This window comes from Nanorana parkeri, unplaced genomic scaffold, assembly GCF_000935625.1.
Source record: "Nanorana parkeri isolate BGI_ZX_2015 unplaced genomic scaffold, ASM93562v1 scaffold1261, whole genome shotgun sequence".
Classification (NCBI taxonomy): Eukaryota; Metazoa; Chordata; class Amphibia; order Anura; family Dicroglossidae; genus Nanorana; species Nanorana parkeri.
The window spans coordinates 111,458-133,991 of record NW_017307529.1 but is presented as its reverse complement, the minus strand read 5'-3'; the positions used below and the strand labels follow the sequence as shown (position 1 = coordinate 133,991).

The 22,534-nt window shown below is 43.9% G+C and overlaps 2 protein-coding genes across 2 annotated transcripts; both read right to left on the bottom strand.

Annotated features, from left to right (window-relative positions):
• Positions 1-5,647: 5,647 nt before the first annotated feature.
• Positions 5,648-12,214, bottom strand: LOC108797325 (poly [ADP-ribose] polymerase 12-like). Its single transcript, XM_018568905.1, has 4 exons — positions 12,188-12,214; positions 11,222-11,352; positions 7,946-8,097; positions 5,648-5,931 (listed from the first exon to the last, which is right to left on the bottom strand). Exons 1-4 carry the CDS (start codon positions 12,212-12,214, stop codon positions 5,648-5,650), a joined length of 594 nt encoding a protein of 197 aa, XP_018424407.1.
• Positions 12,215-15,823: 3,609 nt separating this feature from the next.
• LOC108797324 (zinc finger CCCH-type antiviral protein 1-like) lies at positions 15,824-22,158 on the bottom strand. The gene is made up of 6 exons (XM_018568904.1): positions 21,924-22,158; positions 20,865-20,927; positions 20,616-20,739; positions 20,186-20,348; positions 18,606-18,726; positions 15,824-15,938 (listed from the first exon to the last, which is right to left on the bottom strand). The coding sequence occupies exons 1-6, from the start codon at positions 22,156-22,158 to the stop codon at positions 15,838-15,840; spliced, it is 807 nt and encodes a 268-aa protein (XP_018424406.1). The 3' UTR covers positions 15,824-15,837.
• Between the last annotated feature and the right edge of the window lie 376 nt (positions 22,159-22,534).

Below are 22,534 nucleotides of genomic sequence, written 5' to 3'. Positions count from 1 at the left end.
ATAAAGAGTAGATACATTTATATAGTCTTACAGATACAACCGGTCCTCTGAGGGTAACTATAATGCTGATGCGGATCACGATAACATTGAGTTTGACACTCCTGCTCTAAGGTTTTAGCCAATACAATATATGCAAAGTGGCAACTTGGTCCTCAAGGAACACTTTCATGACACATCACAGAACTTACCCTGCAGCTCTGACTACTGTAGCCTTTTACAAGAGTTTTATTGCCTCTGTATCTTCTTTTGGCATTGCAGTATTTCCCTCCCAGTGTGATCCTTAGATCCCATTGTGAGCTGTCAAGATGCTCCAGGAAAACAGAAAATTGTACACTCACCTTCCCTAAAGTTCCTTTACTGGTACATATTTATGGCAGGACACAGGTCCCTCTTTGCGTGGCTTGTGGTCTTGAGAATGGGAGCTAGCTCTAGAGAGCGAAAATTAAAGAGAGCTTGTCTTATGGGGTTAAGGTGCAGAGTACTAACCCATCGTGTGCTGCCATGAAGATGCACTACGAAAAGAAAATTATGGAAGGTGAGTATACAAATTTTCTGTATCTATGTTGTCAAGGATCACAAAACAGGAGTGAGATTTCAGGCCCAAATGTGTGTGTGTGTATATATTTCAGGCATGTTAAAAAGAAAGTACATGCTCTTTGAATTCTATGGTTTTATGTATCAAGACATAATAAACATCATCTGGTCCTTAGAATTAGGTAAACACAGCCTCAGATGAACAACACATGACGTATTACACTGTGTCATTGTCACACCCTTGCCTTGGTTCAGTTCTGGGACCTTCTGTCTTTGGAATGGTTGCTTTCCTCTCGAGCCACTGGAAGGATCTTGTTTTAGGTTAGACTTCTCAGCTTTGACTAGTCTCTTACCCCGACTACTGTTCAACCGTAGGCAGTTACCTAATTTACGCGCTATAGATAATGACTTCTTGTTCCTGTCTTTGTGTCTTTGCCTGTGTATAGGTCTTGCTTTGTGTGTCCTGGATATGCGTATGTACTGTCTGTTGGATTTCTGGTTACTGAACTTCTGCTGACGCAGCCTAGATTCTGACTTTGCTTCTCCTGGATTTCCCTTTCATACTCTTGCCCTTTGTTTGTTGCTGACCTGGCCTGGATTCTGATACCGATTCTGCTATATCCCCTGGTGCTGAGATTTCCTGCTTTCTGGTTACTGACCTTGGCTTGTAGATACCTGACTGGGAGATACTCTTTTAGTTATTGTATCTATTGCCTATCCATATTCCTAGTGGTCCTGTGGACTATTCGCACATCATTTACTGGGTTCCTGTATTTCTCCCAGGTGCGAGGTTCCAACCAATCACCCCATCTGATACCAGGATAACAAGACTACTGGTCAGGAAATTGAGGTGATAGGTGGGACTTCTTGGCAGGCCAGACAGTCATTATTAGAACTCTACTTTGTAGTGCCAGGAACCACCAGGTAACTCTTTCATTCCATTATTTATTCTGGGCCATCGACTTGTGACGGGCATGGTCTGTGATGAGCCTGAACTGCCACCCTAACAAATAATACTTTAGGCTCTCAAGTGCCCACTTGCTGGCTAGACATTCTCTTTCCACAATGGCATACCTACATTCAGCAGGGGTGAACTTTCTACTAAGGAAGGCTACAGGGTGTTCCTCCCCATTCACAGTTTGGGATAGCACTCCTCCTAAGCCCACCTTTGATTCATCAATTTGCATCACAAATTTCTGTGCAGTTGGGAGAAATCAATACGGGCTTTTGCACAGGGATAATTTGAGGTTCTGAAAAGCTTTCTCTACCTCAGGGGACCATGCGATAACTAAGGATTTGCCCCCTATTGTAAGGTATGTGAGTGAAGCTGCCTGCCAAAGTGGCAAAATAGAGGACATACCTTCTGTAATAGCCAATTAACCCCAAAAAGGCTCTTATTTGTTTTTTATTTAGGGGTCTGGATCAACTCTTGATAGCTTGGATTTTTGTGACTTGGGGCTTTACTACCCCCCCTACCCATAATGTAACCCAAATAGCAGGCTTACTCTAACCCAATTGCAAACGTTTTGGAATTGGCTGTCAGTTCGGCATCCTGGAGGGCATTAACAGCCTGTACTTTGGGCAAATGGCTCTCCCAATCTGCACTAAAAATAACTACGTCATCTAAGTACGCAGATGCATAGTTTCGGTGGGACTTAAGAATACGGTCCCGGCAGGTTTCATAGACACCCTGCTACAATATATAACACAGAAAATTGTATACTCACCATCCATAAATGTCCTTTCCTGGTGCATCTTTATTGCAGCACACAGGTCCTTCTCTGCATGGCTCATGATTTTGACGAGAATGGGAGCTAGCTCTAGAGAACGGAAATTATAGAGGGCATCTCCTATGGGGATAAGGGGCGGAGCATTAACCCATTGTGTGCTGCCATGAAGATGCCCCAGGAAAGGAAAATTACAAAAGGTGAGTATACAATTTTCCATATATATGTATATTGTGATATTTGGGAAACTTTAGCACAATGGTGAGCTCTTAATGACCAGTCTCGAAGCCATTTTAACATAAAAAGGACAGTCTTTTATTTCTTCCACAAGAGAAAAATAGCGTTCTTCAGCAGCTCAACATAAAGGCCACTTGCCTTTCAGCAAACAGAATATATTATTTCACCGTTCTTAGATTGTCCTGTTCAGTCACAGTGTCCCAGTCCCAGGACTTTAAAGTGTTCCTTAACAAAAACTCCTCAGAAGTACTTTGTACTTCCAGCAGCTTTCCACACAACTCTCATGTGATTCCAACACACACGTTGTATGCCTGGCTCTCTCGGCCTCTCCAAATCTTCCAGCCTCCCTGGCTGTTCCTTGTGTGGCTCCACCACACACCACCTGGCTTGGCCCTCATGTGCCTCCAGCACACACCACACTAAAGGTGCCCATACACCTTACAATTATCTGCAGATTTTCTGTGGTCAGATGGAAAAAGTGCAACAGATTGGCCCAGGTGCAGATTACTCCATCCACACAGTTAAGTGTAGATGGAGGAATCTGTTGCACCTTTTCCATCTGACCACAGAAAATCTGCAGATAAATTGTAAGGTGTATGGTCAGCTTAACTTCCCCCCTTGAGCTCCGGTCTGGACTCTTAATGAGGCTGCTCTCAGCCACCTGATCAGCAGCAACACCTGGCCCAAGGACTGCAGATTTCATCTCACCCAGAACACTTAAGGTGCCCATACACTGCTCGATTCTCGTATGAGAATCGCTGGAAATCCCGCGATCGTACGAGAATCGAGCAGTGTGAATGAAGACGTGCGGCCGTTTCTACTGTACGGTCGCACGTCTTTTGTCTAAGGAGCACGCTAGAAAACCAGACGAAAATCGTACGATTTTCGGCTGGTTTGAGCGGTGCTCGGGAGACAAATGCCAAACAGCGGGGCGGTCTTGCGATGATCGAGAGTACGATCTGCCTGTCCAAGATGGGCAGATCGTACAGGTCTTGCAATGGTTGTAAAGTGTATGGCCACCTTTAAATATCTCCAGAGTTCCAGAACCCAGCTACAATCCCCAAAACCCGGAAGGAACTGAAAGGCCAGCTCCTTCCCTGCAAAACCGACCCCTCAGGCACTGTCACTACATATATATATATATTTAATTGAAAGCACGTTATATATAAAAGGCTGTAAGATAACAACACCATGTCTGCAGTTTTGAAGACTGAGTTTTTGTAGACCACAATCTTTGCAATCTTTGATGGCTTTAGCCCTTCAAGCATATTGGAGAGATTTGTGGCGTGCCCGGTTAAGACTGTTAAATGGACATGAGATAAGTGTGATGCATGTGGTGAGCTCAAAGATGACCCTGTTTGTCCAGGCACTGCAGAAGATAAAGGTTATTTGAGAGAGCCATAGAGCAGTCGATACAAATGCGGTGAGTATTGCCAGTAAAGTTCCTGATGGAGTCGTTGAGGGCCACGGTGGAGTCATTGAGAGCCCCGATGGAGGCTCTGAGAGCCCCGATGGAGGCTCTGAGAGCCCCGATGGAGACTCTGAGATCCCCGATGGAGTCTCTGAGAGCCCCAATGGAGTCTCTGAGAGCCCCGATGGAGTCTCTGAGAGCCCCGATGGAGTCATTGCTATTAGTTTTGTAGTCATGAAGTGGATGACCATAGTCTAGGAGGAGTGTCATCCATTTTTGCCTGAGCAACAGTTGGGTCGCCCTTATCGGAAACCCAAGGTTGCATTTTCACAATATATTTTTGGGGTCTGGATGCTGCTTGAATGAATTCTGAGTTTACATATAAATTTAGAAACCCCACAGCTGAGCAGCTCAGAGGGTTTTACTTAAGGTGATATAAGTTCGATCAGATGGCATTAGTAGGTGGCACAGGCGTTGAGTCCACAGTCAGTGAGCATCAGTGTTTCTGTGGCACAAATTGGGCTCTGTTATGAAACTGCAGGTGGGACATCTTATACAAAGCAATGAGGGGCTGACAGTGTCTGCTTCTATGTAATGCAGTGATGACCCTCTGGATGCAAACTGCATGCAGGGGCAATCATCCATAAGTAATCGATGCATGTCCAATTACTTACGAATGGCCGCGGGTGCTGTCAACCTCTCATTACTTTATATAGAGCTTGCCACCCACAGCTGTTCTCATAAACACCACTGAAGCTCAACATAGAATTTGTGAGATTGTTCCTAAACACAAATGAAAACGTTGGGCCCCAAAGGACCAAATAAGAAAAGTTAATTTTTAGGGTTTCCAAGAACATTATTTAACCCCTAGGAAGGGAATTTCCCTCATTTTGTAGAGATTGCCTCTAACTTCCTGTTGTGTCTCTGTACAGGAAGTGAAGAGACGTCTCTACACAGTCAAAAAAAAAATCAGACTGACGGGGGTTTTAACCCTTCCGTGCTCTACCCATAACTAAATAAATTTTTTTGACTATACATACATTTTAATTGTGTGTCTCTTCTCCGGTGTAATTCCGTTACATGTTAAAAAGTGATTTATATATATATATATTAAGTCAAACTGCTTTTAAGCTCAAATGCTGATTAAATCACTTACAATAGCTGCTGCTTCCTAAATTTTTTGGTTTCTTGCAGAATCAGCTGGTCCCCTGAGAACTGGTCCTGATTTCCTGTTTTAGGGTGGCTCTTTTCCCTTGCAGGGTCCTATGGAGCCACCCTTGTGTGTGCTAGTACAAACACAAAGGCACAGCAAGGCAAGTCATTCCCCTCCTCCCTGCTCCCCACTCTTCCTGTCCTCAAGCTAGTAGACGGTGAGCTGCCAGAGACTGCTCTGCCCCTTGTGATCTTGTGCTGGACCGGAGGTTCAGGGAAGTTGAGCTGAGAGAGCTGCAGCTGTATGGAAACATGATGACTGTACGTGGTTGAGCAAAAATGTAAAGCTAATGAAGGTATAACTACAAGTCCCATGAGGGATTGCAAGACTCTGACAGACACAGACATGACTACTGGAGGCAGGCAGAGACATGATGGGATTTTGTAGTTTTACCACAGCTGAATTTGGGGCTTGTAAAAAAAGACTAGCGATGAAACTGGTTTGTTTATTTTATTGCAATCTGTGATTCATGAACAGGTCCTCTTATTGTACATGTATTAGGAAGTGGCCCACCCCTCTTCCCCGTCAGTTAACAATGCACGGCGTCTTCCTTTCCTCATACTCCACCATGAACTCCGGGTACGCCTGCTGTTTTTCAAACACCACAAAGACGGACGGATTGTAGACGTTGTCCACGCAGGAGTCGTAAGTCTCGCTGCTGCCGTATTTCTGAGGCGGGCGTCTCAGCGTGGGATTCCCATTGCTAAAATGGCCGACCAGCACACGAGCCACAAACATGGTCCGTGTCCCCAAGGAGCCGACCGGAGAGCATTTGTGGGCGTACAACGCATCCCTGGCGAAGTAACTTCCTGTTGGGAGAAAGTTTACAAGTTACGTAAGATAAAAATATTGGGATGATTGGATACATTATATGGAGAGGTCCCTGGACGCTGTCAGGGAATGACCGGGAGGTGGGCACTATTTGGTGTCTTCTTTTACTTTCCATTTTGGGGCCTGCAGGTTCGCTCTAAGCTACATTCACTCCTGCGTGTTCCATGAACACGCGCCGAACGCACACAAAAAAAGCATGCTTTGAAGGAAACGTGGCAAAACGCGCAACATACTTGCATTGCCATTAATTTCTAATGGCACCCCAAACCCATCCAGGAAGATGCGCATTTTTGCTCCGTGTTTATGCACATTAAAACGTGCACAAACGCGGAACGCATGTTGATAATTTACTACATGAGCTTTCTTGCCACGCTTGTTGCGCATACAGGACCCCATTGAACTCAATGGGGACGCGTGGCAAACGCGGCACACAAACATGCACAAGTGCGCAAATGTAATGTTGTGCATTCCCTGAATGCCATGTGTGAATGCAGCCTTTAGTCGCTCACAGGTAAGCGCAACAAAACACTCTTGCGTATGCTAGTACAAACACACAGGCACAGCAAGGCAAGCCATTTCCGTCCTCCCTGGTCCCCACTCCGCCCTCTTCCTGTCTCCAAGATAGTAGATGGACAGCTGCCAAAGACTGCTCTGTCCCTTGTGATCTTGTATTGGACAGGAAGTTCAGGAAAGCCGAGCTGAAAGAGTTGGAGCTGTTCAGAAACATGATGATTGTAAGTGCCTGGAGAGTTTAATACTACTTTAGCTATTACAATATGTACTCACTGGAGTGTAAACATGAATGATTGGCTGGACGGTGAGTCAGATTACAAAAAATGGTAGCTAGCACTTAATTGGAGTGACAGGTACACTTTAATGGAGTACACTGACAATAGCCAAATGCGCATACATACATTTTCCAGATCATTCTGTGATAATGTGTAAAAATATTATAGTAAAAATTGTTGGCTCCTGCTGATAATCGTTGTAATATGCAAGTCGAAAAACTAACAATGTAAATTTTTATTTTTCAGCACATGGGTCTTAGGCCTCATTCACACGACAATCGGCCAGCACGTACTGCTCCGTGCTGCGCGCACGGCCGTATCGGGCATCTCCCGGGAAGGACAGGTGCTGCGTGTGATTAGTAGGCAGCCCCTGTCCTTCTCTATGGGAATACGTGGCTGTACGCCGCCCTACGCTCCTGTCTGCGTCCGAGCCGGGACACCCACACCTGTATGGACCTGCACTTGAGGTGAGCGTAGGGCGGCGTACAGCCGCATATTCCCATATAGAAGGGCAGGGGCTGCGTACTAATCACACGCAGCACCTGTCCTTCCCGGAAGCATCCCGTTACGGCCATGCACGCAGCACGGAGCTGTACGCGCCGGCCGTTTCTTGTGTGAATGAGGCCTAATAGTAAAATATGGAAATATGGAATGTATACAACGGTGGCACTCCCAACATTACTCCTCCTACTGCTGATCATTTATGGATAGCACCATCTAGTGGCTGAAAGCTGCAAGTGCAGCCCATTCACAATAGTGGAATGCAGGGGAATATGTCTTTCATATACTGTATTTTTCTATGGCTCAGACTGTCCAGTGCAGAGGAAATAGAAGCAGAATTAAGAGACGTAAGAGAAACTGTATGACTAAGCACCTGTGTGCGGGTCTCGATTAAGTTACTGTATTATGCTTTTATGAAAAAATAATGAAAGAGTTGAGACATAGCTAATGTACAGTCATCCAATTTTTCTATATAGAAGTAAAAGCAGAATACTGGATTTCTTAAGTATTTTCTATATCAGTGATTGTAAATCTGGCCACACACATTACAATCTGATTGAACAATCTCCTCTAGATCTACCAACAATTACATTGTGTGTAGGGCTGGACCTTTTACACTGGATCAGGGTATTGCATTTCTAGAATACTGTTTATTAAGGAGTCGCGAAAATTGCTAAACACAACATATGTCTTTCAGGCTGACCTTGTCCGTACTCGCCGCCGTTAGTACCGCAGATACGCCAGTCGAAGCTTTCTCTACAGATGGCATCAATGTTGGCAAGGTATGTGCCATGAAACAGCTGGCGCTCGTTCACGGTGCTGCTCAGAGTTTTACTCTTCATCTGATCCTTTTGTCTGAGACACAAAAACATGTTCAATAAATCATCTGAAATGAATAAAGTTTGTTTTAAAAATTCCCACCTACAAAGCTTCTGGTCACTGCGCTGTTACTTCCGAGAAACTTAATATATAAATACTGTTTGTGTGTTTTATATATATATATATATATAAATGAAGAATCTACACTTATCTTTACATGATATGGCCAAATGTATGTAAACCCTCCCCATTCAAATCACTGAGTTCAGGTATCTCCAGTGAAGGGTTCTGATGCCCTGCAGCAGGGGTGTCCATTAGGTCGATCGCAAAGCAAACACAGGTAGATTGCGATCGGATCACTGACCAGAGCTCCCTTCCGTGGTGCTAGTGCGGCTGAATGTGTCAGATGCTGCAGACGGGAAGGGGTGGGACACCGCGGGAGGACAGGACAGCGCACATGAGAGGAGATGTGGGAAGCTACTGCCATGCAGGTAAGGAAAGACAGCCAGGAGAGAGAGCAGAGAGAGAGAGAAGAGACAGCAGAAAGAGAGAGAAGAGAGATAGAAGAGGCAGCAGAGAGAGAGAAGAGACAGCAGAGAGAGAAGAGACAGAGAGAGAGAAGAGACAGCAGAGAGATAGAAGAGACAGCAGAGAGAGAGAAGAGACAGCAGAGAGAGAGAAGAGACAGCAGAGAGAGAAGAGACAGCAGAGAGATAGAAGAGGCAGCAGAGAGAGAGAAGAGACAGCAGAGAGAGAAGAGACAGCAGAGAGAGGGCCTGTTCACACCACAAAGTCTGAGTTCCAGAGTGTACGGCCTCTGCAACGCAAGCCGGCCGGCTCCCTGTGTTCAGGGGTGGGAGGGGGCGTGGCAGTGCATTGAAGTCAATGGCACCGCAGCCACACACATAGTGCGATCGCCCACACCCGGAACACAGGCACATTAGTACCTGCGTTCCAGTCCAGTGCGATCTGCAAAAATAGTGCTTGCCGCATACTATAACATTATAGACAATTTTACTCTTCCAACCTTCTGGTATCAGTTTGGTGAAGGTCCTTTTCTGTTCCACCATGACTGTACAAAGCCAGCTCCATAAAGACACGGGGTGACCAGTTTGGTGTGGAGGAACTCGAGTGTCCTGCCCAGAGCCCTGACCTCAACCCTACTGAACATCTCTGGGATGAATTGGAACACCAATTGTGAGCCAGGTCGTCTCATCCAACATCAGTATCTGACCTCACAAAGGGCCACAAATTTCCACAAACACACTCCAAAGCCTTGTAGAAAGCTTTGCCAGAAGAGTGGAGGCTGTTACAGTCCCAACATGGCCATGGTGATGGAATGGGATGTCTAACATGCTAATGAAGGTATAATGGTCAGGTATCCACAGACTTTTGTTCATATCATGTATACAGTATGTGAAGCATTTTTTTAAGCATCTCACCATTGCCTAAACTGCTAGTGCAGTGCATTTGTTTTTCAGAGGGATGCAGTGAACCGATTACAATAGCAGAGGAATGAGAATACTGAAAAATCCCATTCACAAACTGAGATATGCCATGCAGCCTGGAGTGGATGTAGACAGGAATTAGCTGCACAGGCGTTGTAGGAGTTCAGTAGCACTGAGATGTACCAAAAGATAGATACAGTTAGAGCTGCAGCTAACGATTATTTTCAAAATCGATTAGTTAGCCGATTATTAAGTTCGATTAATCGGTTAATCGGATAAACAATACAATACATTTTAAAAAATGGCTCCAGTGATGGACTACTAGTTTGTATTGAGATTGCACTCCATCACAGGAGCAAGCTTGGAGCGGTAGAAGTAAAAAAGAAAAGAAAAAAAAAATAGTGGTGTGCAATATAGTGAAAAGGAAAGTGTAAAATTATGCAGCATTCAATGCAGAATGGCACCGACTATAGAGGACTACAAATCCCAGCAATAGTACATTATAGCTGGCGGTATTCTGCATTGCACTGTATAATGTACTATTGCTGGGTTTTGTAGTCCTCTATAGCTGGTGGTATTCCGCATTGCGCTGTATAATGTATTATTGCTGGGATTTGTAGTCCTCTATAGCTGGTGGTATTCCGCATTGCGCTGTATAATGTATTATTGCTGGGATTTGTAGTCCTCTATACAGCGCAATGCAGAATATCACCAGCTATATTAGGAGCACCCAGCAGTGTATAATGTATTCCTCTATAGCTGAGGTTCAATGCTCTGTATAATATACAGCACAATGTATATTCAGCTATAGAGGAATACAAATCCCAGCAATACATTATAGAGCACCACGTGTGGGAAAGTGCAGGCTTACCTGAGCAGTCTTCCAGCAACTTGCTTCTGAGATCGGACCTATCGGCGGCTGTCATCCACCCACACCTGCTCCTCCTTACTACATCTCCCCGCGTCCCTGTGCCGATCGTGGATGTGGGCGGGCGGTGAGTGTGAGGCGGGGAGGAGGTGCGGCGTGAAGATTGTGGATGCTGGCGGGCGGGTCTGGCAGCGGCGAGCGTGAGGTGGGGAGGAGGTGCGGCGCGCAGCGCGTGTGGAGCCGTGAACAGGGCCAACTGATCAGAAGCCGATTAATCGATTATTGAAAAAGTTGACAACTTTTTCAATAATCGATTATAATCGATTATGTCGATTAGTTGTTGCAGCCCTAGATACAGTGGGATTAACATCTACATTCATTACACCAAAATACAAATTACTGTACATATGGTAAATCAATGTAATAAACACACAGGGATTTCCCTTTACATTGCTACACACTCCAACATAAAACAGAATACCAGTATGGCACAAAGACACTACATTCCACATATTGCACTTATATATTGATACTACTGGAGTCATATAATGATACCGTGTAATACATGAATATATTCACCAGTCATATAATGATACCGTGTAATACATGAATATATTCACCAGTCATATAATGATACCGTGTAATACATGAATATATTCACCAGTCAAATAATGATACTGTGTAATACATGAATATATTCACCAGTCATATAATGATACCGTGTAATACATGAATATATTCACCAGTCAAATAATGATACCATGTAATACATAAATATATTTGGGGTCATTCTATATTACAAGGAAGCCCTGAGCTCTGTTTTCGGTAATAGCAGACAACTCACCGATTATAGCGCTCCCAGAGGACGGAGTTCTGAATCTGCCAAATGTTCTTCACTGTATGGTCGGAGATCGTGTTGCTGAACATTGCAACGATGTTTGTGAACTCTCTAGAATTTTGGGATAAAATTATTTTCTGCAAAAGAAAATTAAAGTTTTTCATTTAATGCAAACCTGATTTACATTCTTGGGAAAAATAGTGAAAGAGTACCTGTCATTTGGTGGCAGCTTCTTACTAAAAACAAACACAGCCTAGCAATTTCCTAGTAACTAGTCACTTGCTGCATGAATATGGTTCCATTTAAGGATTAAATCTGCACTAAACAGATATTTCAGTTTTTGCTGGCTGTTGAAGAGTTAAACCTCCTGACAGTCCCGATCTATCTAGCCTCTATCCTGCAAGTCTACTACTGGGTCTGCACACCTACTGTTCCCAGGTCTAAAATACCAAAATATTCCACTATCCCTGCACTGAGTTGTTAGGTCTACATATCTGCCGTGGCCATTATAAGAGGCCCCCACCATCCCTGTGCTGAGTTCCTGGGTCTGTACACCTGATGTGCCCATTATGAGGAGTTTCCACCATTCCTTTGCCGAGCTCCTGGGTCTGTACATCTGCTGTGCCCATTATGAGAGGCTCCCACCATTCCATTGCTGCGTTCCTGGGTCTGTACACCTGCTGTGCCTATTATGATGAGGACCCACCATTTCCACTGGATTTTTTAAACATTTTTTATTGTAGAGAATGTAACAGGAGGAGCTGCAACACACAAAGGTCAGCGGGAACATCCCGGCATGCAGCAAAAAAGTTGAGCAGCATTATAGATCTCACTGTTGAAGCTGTAAGACATATAAGAAGCCAAGGGCTCTATCAGTCTACCAGGATCCACCTATAACTAAAATAACATTTTAGAGTGTACTGGCAAGGTTTGTGTTTAACGTTCATATTAAATGTTTCCTCCCCATCGTACCGTGTACCCGATCTTCTGCACCTCCATGTCCCGTTGGGGTGTATAGATTCTATTTATGAGATGGGATTTAGGTTGTGTCTGCTGTATGCTATCCGTAGCAGATTTTGTGCTGTAAAATAAAAGCAAATAACTGATTGGAACCATCTGCCATCAAGTGGTGACTCCACCAACAGCTCCTACATCTAATCAAGTAAAATATATATTTATTAGGAATGCGCCGATACTGGTTTTTCAGCATTGAGTACAAGTACCGTTTGTTTTTTTTGGTACTCGCCGATACCGATTACCGGTATCGGAAGTCCCATAAAGGAAACCGGGCGGCGTGTAATGACTCGTCGCCTAGCTTCCTGATTAGCCGGGAAGCTGTCTCCATGCTCCCTCATCACAAAGTGATGAGGGAGCATGGAGCCGGCTTTCTGATTGGCCGGAAAGCCGGCTCCATGCTCCTTCGTCACCAAGTGCATGGAGCCGGCTCCATGCACTTGGTGACGAGGGAACATGGAGCTGGCTCCATGCACTTGGTGACGAGGGAGCATGGAGCCGGCTTTCCAGCCAACCAGGAAGCCAGGCGGAGTGTAATGACTCGCTGCCCGTCTTCCTGATACCGGAAGTTCCATTATCGGGATAAGCATCGGAAGCATTTGGCCCAGTACTCACCAAAATACTCGGTATCAGCACCAATACTGACAATAGTATCGGTGCATCCCTAATATATATATATAAATTAAAAGTAGATTGCAACTTCCTCTTTGTCATGGGGGGATTCTAATTCCAGTCTTGGATTAAGCTGAACAGAGGATGCATCGAGCACCCGACACACACATTGGTCTCTCCCTGGTGACCAGCTTCCAGAATGTGTTAGTGTGTTGTAAACCCCTCAGTCACCAATCCCTAGCATATGTGCAAATTACATATATTAGCCCCATCGGTGACGAGTCTCCAGAATACGTGTATTAAGACAACAGTGACCAGTTATTAAAACATGTGAATTTACTCCTCACTGTCCATTGTCTGAGGTATTTGCATTAACCCCTCAGGAATCAGTCACTAGCATAAGTGCAGTAGACTTTAAATTGCCAGTCCTTTCAGTATGTGATTTAAGCCTTTAGTGGTCCCCAGAGTAAATGTTAACCCCCCTCCAGTGACCATGGTCCAAAGCGTGCGTATTAACACCTCCAGAGTTCATTGTCCAGAGTATGTGCCTTTAAGATGAACTAAAAAAAAATAGTAACGGTATGAATAAAGAGATTTTAATGCAATATTCCCCTTTAATCTGCATCTGTTCCCCAGCGTCAGTCTACCCACTTCCTCTGAGCCCAGGCTGTTATGGGCCCACCACCTAAGGCAACGTCCTCACATAACTCAAAGACTGACTTCAATGAATGGAGTAAGGACCCCCATCCACTTTATTTGACACTTTTTAGTGCAGGGAAGGAGGGACCTTGGAGGGACTGGAGGTGCCCCTTTTCATCAATGGACATCCCCTAGCCTCTCAATGACCATTCTCCAATGTATGAGCATTAATGCCTTAATGACCAGTCTTAGGAGTGTGTGCTTTATCCCCTTAGTTATCTCTAGAAAATGTTAGTTTTCCTCTCAGGAGCCAGTGATCTGTGTATTAGTATGTACTGTATGTTACCTTCTTTGTGAGTAGTTCCTAAAGTGTGTACCCATCAGTGTCTAATCTCCACAGTAGTTGCATTATGATCAGTCACCAGAAAGTGTATATTAACCCATCAGTGACTGGTATTTGAAGTGGGCATCTTGGATAATTACTTAAAACCCCCAAAATATTATATTTTCTGAAAGCAGAAAACTGTAGAATACAAAGATGGTAGTTGCAAATGTTTATGTTACATGATATCTGCCCAACTGTTTTTAAAACCTATATTTTTATGAAAAAATACAATGAAACTAATTTTAGTTTGCACAATCATAATATAATTAATATTTTTTTTTAATTCAAAAGAAGAAACTGTGTCCATTAAATGGATACCAAATATGTCAAAACTAGGGATGCACCGATACAGTTTTTTCGGTATCGAGTACGAGCACTAATATTTTTTTTTCAGTACTCGCCAGTACCGAGTACCAGTGCCGTGTGCCTCAATTATCAGGAAGTCGGGCGGCGGATCATGACCCGAATTGCTTGTGAAGCCAGAGTTCCAGCGAAAGAGCGCCGGCTTAACTTGCCAAGCTAGGCTGCCTGACCAATCAGGAAGCTGGGAGGCGGGTCATTATGTGCATAGCACAGGTGACAAGCCCTCTTTCTGGAGATAGGGTCTATAAGACCCCTGATGTGTCCCCAGCATTTCTGAGACCCCAGGGTCTCAGAAATGTCTGAAACCGATGTCTAAAACACAGTGCATTTGCCCATCGAAGCCCTAAGTTGATTGATTCTCCACTTTCTGAAGTGGCCACATTGTTCACCCTGCAGGCTGCTGGTGACAGCCCCCCAAGGACAGCCCCAAGGACTGACAGCCAGCCACACTGCACATCCCCCAGGGCTGATGGCCACATCCTCAAACCCAACCTCCAGACTGATAACTCTGCTCACAAACCACACAGATTCCGTCAAGTGATATCAATTATTTTAATACATTTATTCAATACATAAACACACATTTTGTTTAAATCTGTAAGTCCAATATACTAACATTATTATATCTACAATATATTGCAGTGGTAAACCATGCATGAGAATGGGGCACCCAGGAACAGTCCTAGCAGGTTTGTCCTGCACTTTTATTTAGCAAGGCAGCAAACGCACACAGTTCAGTTGGAGGGCTTTCCATAGCATAAAACAACAAGACATCTGCATGTACAAGCCACTAACTAAGCTCAGGTCAGTTTCTGACTAACAAGGTGTCCTCTAATGAGCTCCCCCAAAACAAGCAGGCAGCTCTTTTTAGTGTCCTGTCAGCGCTCAGCTTTTTCACTCAGCAGCTGGTTCTCAGGGCAGAGACTGAGCCCTAAGCATCAGTCCAGCTCGCATATATAAAGGACCGTGGACAGCTGAGACTAATAAGGTCTGGCTATATACTCTATGTAGATATAATGTGTTTATTTTTTACACATGTACATTATTTTTTTCCTCCTATACCATTAAAAGTATACACATTTGGAGCATGTCCCCCACCAATGTCTTTATTCTTCCTGTACAACGCGCACCCGATGTGTACAGTGGGCACACTACAGTACATTACATAAGGATACATTACATAAGGATAGTCCTGATGAAACTGGTTCATTTAGATCAGCACAAGAGCGGTGTTTTGTTTGGAACATTTCTTCCAATTTGCAAAATGTTCACTGTTGATGCATAGTGAAAAATAATTAATATTAGGCAGACTAGTAAAAAAAAAACAGCATAAGAGGAAATAAAAATGCAGCTTCCAGAAAGCTTATTCCCCTGGATCCTTTTAGTGATTGACTACAATTGGTGTACGGAAGTCCTAAATAAGCACAGAATCGTCATAAGTTAAAGGTGTCTACCAGATAAATAAAGTTGGGTTGTTTTTACTTTAATCCAAGTAGACGAAAGGGAACGAAGTTACCACCGAAGAGCAAAAACGGTTCAGATAAGTTATTTTTCAGTGACAAACGACAGTTTGGAACCTAAACAGAGCTTTACGATGTGATATTTCCAATTACCTTCCTCTCAACATCTTCACATTCTGGAAATCAAGGAATTTGGGTCTCCGGCGCACCTCCCGCTCTGTCATGAAATATGAGTTCCTTTGCTTCATCTCTGAAATGGGCCAAAAACAAATTATACTTAAAGAGCAAAGACTGAAAGGAAAATCATAATAAATAACAATAGAAAATTACATTATAGAAACAGATTGCTGAAAACATTCATATTATATACCAGTTAGCAGAATTGTATACATGTACAGTTAATATGACTGAGCATAATCCATTTTATATTAGTGGTAGCCATTTTAATCTCTCTCTCTCGCCTATATGACCAAAGATATGTAGACCCCCCCTTTCCTAATGAATAAGAGTTCAGGTGCCTCCAGTGAAGGGTTCTGTGAATAATATAGCATACAAAGACATTTTACACAATTGTGCTCTTCCGCGCCTTGTTGTAACAGTTTGATGAATGTAATTTTCTGTTCCCCCATGACTGTTCCCCTGTGCTCGAAGCCAGCTTCCTCCCAGATAGCAAGCAAATGAGCTGCAAGTTTGAAAATGACTTGCTAAACTATTGCAGACTTGCCAAGCTTCACAATTTTGTTGCACAATTACAGCAAGTCTGCATTGCAAGTCTCCAGACCAGCGAGCTTGCAGAGCTCTTGCTAAGACCTGCAGGACTCTTGCTGTAGACTTGCCAAGCAAATTTGCTACAAATTCAAAAAGCGTCAACTAGAACTTGTGCTGCGAGTGTTCTGCAAGTCTACAACTTGCCAGGAATATGTGCAGCAAGTTAACAAAATTACAATTTCACCCTGCCACAAGTTTGTAGCAAGTTGTTCTTGCTATCTGGGCTATAGACATGGTGCGAGCAGTCTGGTGTGAAGGAACTTGAGTGGCCTGCCTCAACCCCAATGAACATTTTTGGGATAATTAGAAATTGTAATTGCGAATCAGGTCTTCTCATCCACCATCAGTACTCAACATCATAATGGGCACAAATTCCCACAGACAATCTAAAATCTTGTGACAATCCTTCACAGAAGACTGGAGGATGTTATAGTCACAAATAAGGGTCAACGCCATATTAGCGCTTAATGTTTAGAAATGGGATGTCCAACAAGCTCATATAGGAGTGATGGTTAGGTGTCCACAGACTTTGGCTATATACTGTCTGTATACAGTATATGTTTGCTGCCTCTTTCCATTTGAATATTCTTTTTAGGAATGCACCGATATATCGGCCGCCGAAACATATCGGCCGAAAATGGCACTTTTGGCATAATGCCGAAAGTGCCATTTTCTGGCCGCTACAGCGGTGCATTCGTGTATTCTCTTCTCCCCGATGGGCGCTGCTCTGTGCCCCAGCGAGGAGGAGAGAAACTGTGACAGCCGGCTGAGAGCTGCGCTGTTAGCGGCAGTCATCTCTCCTCCCACACCACTCAGCCTCCTGTCACAGATAGGCAGAGTGCTGTGGGGGCAGAGATAGCCAGCGCTGTCACAGGAGGCTGAGCTCTCCTCCCTGCACTGCTCGCTCAGCCTCCTGTAACAGCATGTCAGGAAGGAGAGCCAATGCAAACACTCAGTGATCGCTAACAGGGCTATTCACAAAAGGGTGAAGAGTTGGGAGAAGGCAGGAGAAGTGAACAATCTAGGACAACATAGCTGAACTGGAACATTTTTCCAAATCAGCTAGTTTGGCCTAGATTGTTCACTTCTCCTGCCTTCTCCCAACTCTTCACCCTTTTGTGAATAGCCCTGTGAGTGTTTGTACATAATTGATGACAGAATATGGTTACTATATCCTCAATTATGAATGAATGGGAAGTGATCTACATCACCTCCTTTTCATTCATGATTGTGGTTATAGTAAACATATTCTGTTCTCATGTTATGAATGAACAAGAACACTCATATAGAGGATTCCTGTTTATTTATAACAGGGGCTGCAGAAAAAGAGATTGAGGACTCAGTGTCCCTAATCTCTTTTTCTATTTTAAAAGGGAAATATCAGGGGTCTGTTTAGACCCCTAATATTTCCCCGTAGCCCCTAAAAGTAAAGTAAAAAAGAAAAATATTTAATAAATATAAATCAATAAAATAAAAAAGTAAATAAAAAGAAAATATTTTTAAATGTTTGAAAAAGTTAACATAAAAATTTTCAGTTTCGGCCTGACATTTTTTTTAAATTTTGGTTTCGTTTTGGTTTTTAAATTTGAATTTCGGTGAACCTCTAATTTGTTTACATTCAATAAATTTGTAGTCACCCAAAATGTGGAAACCATTTTACCTCCACCATTTGTACTGAAGTGTAGAGCTCCAATCATCCTTTCTGCACTGCATCCCAGTGTATGTAGTTTGCAATCTCAAATTCAAGCTGAACTCCGGCCTTGCACAATTGTACCAACTCCTCTCCTGTACTGAAATTGCTTTATCTGATTTTACTGCTTTTCACAATGTGCACTAGAATCTGCAGAAAGTCAGACAGAACCTGCCTTATTTCCTGGCTGGAGGACATCCAGCATCATATAACCTTTTCCTTCCCAGCCTGACTGTCCCTGGCCCGCACCTTTCCTTCATTGGATTTCAGTTCTTTCACTAATGGAGGCGCAGCATTACATGTGGGCACTACCTAGGGTGGTCTTCATGCAAATAAAGCCCGCTTAGGAATCCCCACTACTCCAGACTAACACCCATTAAAGCATTTTGATATTTGCATAACCCCTCCATTCCCAACAGGTACATCTTGCTGATCTATTATAAGGAACTTGGTGCACACCTTGGCAGTCAATATAATAGCTCTGGTTTTCAGCAAAGAAAGGGATCGTCCCAGTAGGGTCAGACAGGTAGATGCTCTCCAGGTCTGATGATAGAATGGTGGCATTCATGTTCTCTCTGCTCTAGAAAAGCAGAAACAGACAGGAGATTAATTATTCTATGGCACACACAGCACCAAGCCCCAAGATCAGAGACACAATTGGGGTATATCATACAATAGAGAAGTGTCTATTCTGCAAGGCAATATGATATCTACAAAAGTGTAGCCGTTATTACAAAGGCAGCTAATAAAGAATCAGTTCACTCAATAATGGAGACATGGGTTGGCACTGGCTGGTTCTTATACTTCACAGGCAAGCAAGCACCTAACCCTTAAACTAACCCTCAAATAAACCCTTAACCATAACCCTTTCTCCTCAGTCTTATCTTCAACCCTATCCCAGATCCTTTACCCTAACCCAGCTTCCTACATCCTTGCCTTAACCTCCAATCCACCTTCATCCTCAACCTATTTTCTAACCCTAACATTTCCCCCTTAACCTAGCTCTCAACTTAAAATTAAACTGGTCAGCTGATAAAAATATCTTTTAAGTAGTGCCCCTTCCCCCATAGAGTAAGGGTTTGTCTAGTCTAGTGGGATATAACAGATACGAAAACGTACTCTATATCTTGCTCCCCTGGCAGCCATAGAACGTGCGTGGGCCCTCGACATCCTCACATACAATGCAGGACCTCTGACTGTGAGCGAAGGCTGTCATGGACAACCACTTAGGCTTACAGTACAATACTCCTCTCTGTACTATTGAAACCTATTCACTATAGCCGCAAGTAGAAAAGGACTTGCTGGACGTTATGTCCAGGTGTAGGTACAACGTAACCCTTCAACTGCAAACATAACCCTTCAACCGCATCCCAATTTTCAAACAAATCCCTAACTCTAATATTTCACACTTACCCTAAGCCTAACCCTTCTGCTACCCACAAATCCTCACACTTTGTTATTGCGACACCCTCTGGCAGGTGATACGGGCTCACCCGAGGCGCGGAGTCTAAGCACGAGCCAGTTTTCACCAGAGCTCATGATGTTGGAGATAGGTTTCGCTGCTTTCTGGTGCCAGGTCACGGCCCCAGGATTACCCCACCAAGGAATGAGTCGAACAAGAGGGCTCTAATGAGAAGGCAGTAATCCGGAGTGTGGTCAGGAAAAGGTAGAGGTCCTGACAGGAGAACCAGAAAATGGTCGGATGGTCTGGGTCAGCAGCCAGTAGATAGGAGATGAAGTCAGGCAACAAGAGCATAGTCGGAAACAGGCAGAGGTCGAGGCAGGCGGCTAACAGAGAGTGGTCAGACGGTCTGGGTCGGCAGCGAGTAATCAGTCGGTATGACAGGAGACAGGAGCGTAATCGGGTTCAGGAAGAATATCAGGGCAGGCGGTAAGCAAAGAAGGGTCAGACGGTCAGAAAAGAAATACAACGAGGCAAAGCTGCAGATTGAAGGTAAGTATTTCTGTTTTATTACCTTCTTGGGGCCTTTTAAAAGAAGAAAAAAAAATTACCAATTCCTTGTACCAATTTCACTTACCAATTTTCCGTACTCAGTCCAGATACCATACTCATTCTTCCAGTACCAACGCCACTCAGTGGACAGCACGCACTCAGAGGGCTGGGTGACAGACGATGGGGTGGCGAGCCTGCGGACTGACTTGAAACCAGATTTCATGGCCTGAAAGTCGATCAATTGGTACCTACAATACCAAGAAGGTGTAGTAAACTCAAACACTGAAATAAATCTGTATTAGTAAACCATAGGTGACATTTTTAGCTGTAGAAGAGAACAGAGCAATGGAAGGATTCAATGCTTTGTATAAATACAACAGGGTGCCTGGTGTGGTTTCCTTCTTCTGCAACAGTTCTTTAACATATACATTACAAGGTAGAAATTCTGTGTTGTTTGAAAGTACCATAAGATGTTGTTTGTTTGAAAGTACCATGTCAGTATCAGGTGCCCCTACCTGTCCATCTTGGGATCACAGTATGTCCTCTCAATATCCTCCATATTAGGAAGGTCATCCCAATCTATTCCACTGAACAGCTGCCAGCGGTACGGTAAGTAGTAGTGCATCTTAGTGCATTTACCTGTGAACCAAAAAGAACGCCAACTGTCATCCCTAGGCAGGTCTCCTTACAAAACAGAACTGGGCGTGGGGAAGGGGGCAGTTGGGGGTTATGAGGAACACTTATTTCAGCCCATGGCTACTCACCTCCCAGATCACAGTACTTCCAGAGATTAGCATGACAAATTTCTGTTGTCTGCTGCTGCGATGCTAAAGCAAAAGAAAAGAGATTAAGCAGCTGTTCATATAGAATTTCTCAGTTTTTACTGTATATTTAAAACAGAATCTTAGTTCTTCCGTAACCCGAGTTCATTGATGCCTAAATACCCAGACTGAATATATATATATATATATATATCAGCACCATTATGGTAAGTCACTGTGCTTTTGCACATCGGGCCATCTTTATTTAGAGGTCCTTCGGATGGTGGGAAATTCTGGTGAAGTTTCCATACATTCTTTACATGGGGCTATCTTTATTACAGGTCCATTTTTAAAGAAAGACACTTTAACCTCTGTACAGGACACCAGGAATGGGTCCTAGATGGACGATATATCCCTCCTTTGTTTAGGTGGTGGTCCCGTTGAGGTCACCTTGTATTCAGGGTCCTCACCAAGCAGGGTGAGGGGTTCCAGGTCGGACTTGTAAGGGAAACTGCTAGGCAGTCTTCCCACAGTTGTTGAATATACATGGGTCTGGAATCCGGAGGCTCAGAGAGATTTTTGGGTGGGACAGAGCCTCCATCCCTGACTACAGGCAATTCAGGTAATAAAAGGGTTAACCCACCAGCCAGAGGGCGTGTTAAAAAGGAACTGGAAGCCAGTCAGTCTGTGAGGAGTGTTTGGAGCAGGACACATGGCTGTGTGTCTTAAGCTGTGGAGTACAGTCTACCAAGACACTGCTGGGGCACCTGTGTCCATACTGGAACCCTCTGTGAGCAGGCTGGGACTCTAACCCTTAGGCTGGGACTCTAACCCTTAGGCTGGGACTCTAACCCTGAGGTGGGACATAATATACAGGCACTGAGCCGAATCTTGTATTTGCTGACAATAGGCCCTGTTGATTTTTTTCATTCTGCTGAATATAAGCCATTTTATTTAAATGTTTGTGGAAAAGAATAAAAGTTTATTTGCTGATACGTCTGGCTACGGGTCATATCCGTCCTGAATATTACACCTCCCATAAAACTCATCCCATCTACTTACATTTTTCAGGTGATATAGAAGAAACACTGTTGGCTGGTTGAGGTTGGGTAGTTGTAGAGCTGGTGGCCTTTGGTGGCAGACCTAAGAACTCATAAGCTTCATCAGTTAGTGAATATTGGGCCTTGCTTTTTGTCTCGGTTTGTATGATTGGTTTCACACTAGCCTGGAGTTTTACGGAGGATGTGTCAGTTCCAACAGACGCAATAATTGAACTGGAACTTGAAGATGCACCCATGTGACCATAGACTGTACGGGGAGCTGCTTTCGGTTGAGTGATAGAAGAGCTTGCTGTGGTAAAGTGCATTGATGGAGGTGTTACTGGAGCAATGGATAGCCTTGTCATTGAAGAACTCAGAGTCTTACGTGGTTCTATATCTGGTTTTTGATTAGGAATAGATGTTTTTGTTGTTTTGTTTGCTGAAAAAATCTCAGAATTATTGGATACTGGTAGAGTTGGAGGAACTCTTGAGTAGGGTGCATGAATGTGGGGTTGGTAGGTTTTCATAAGCGGTGCTGGCGTTACACTAGCTGCATTTGATGAGCCATAATCAACTTTCAGGGGGCTGTTTGATGTTTTAGTAAGCTCAGAGGATGATCTAGTATTCAGTGGC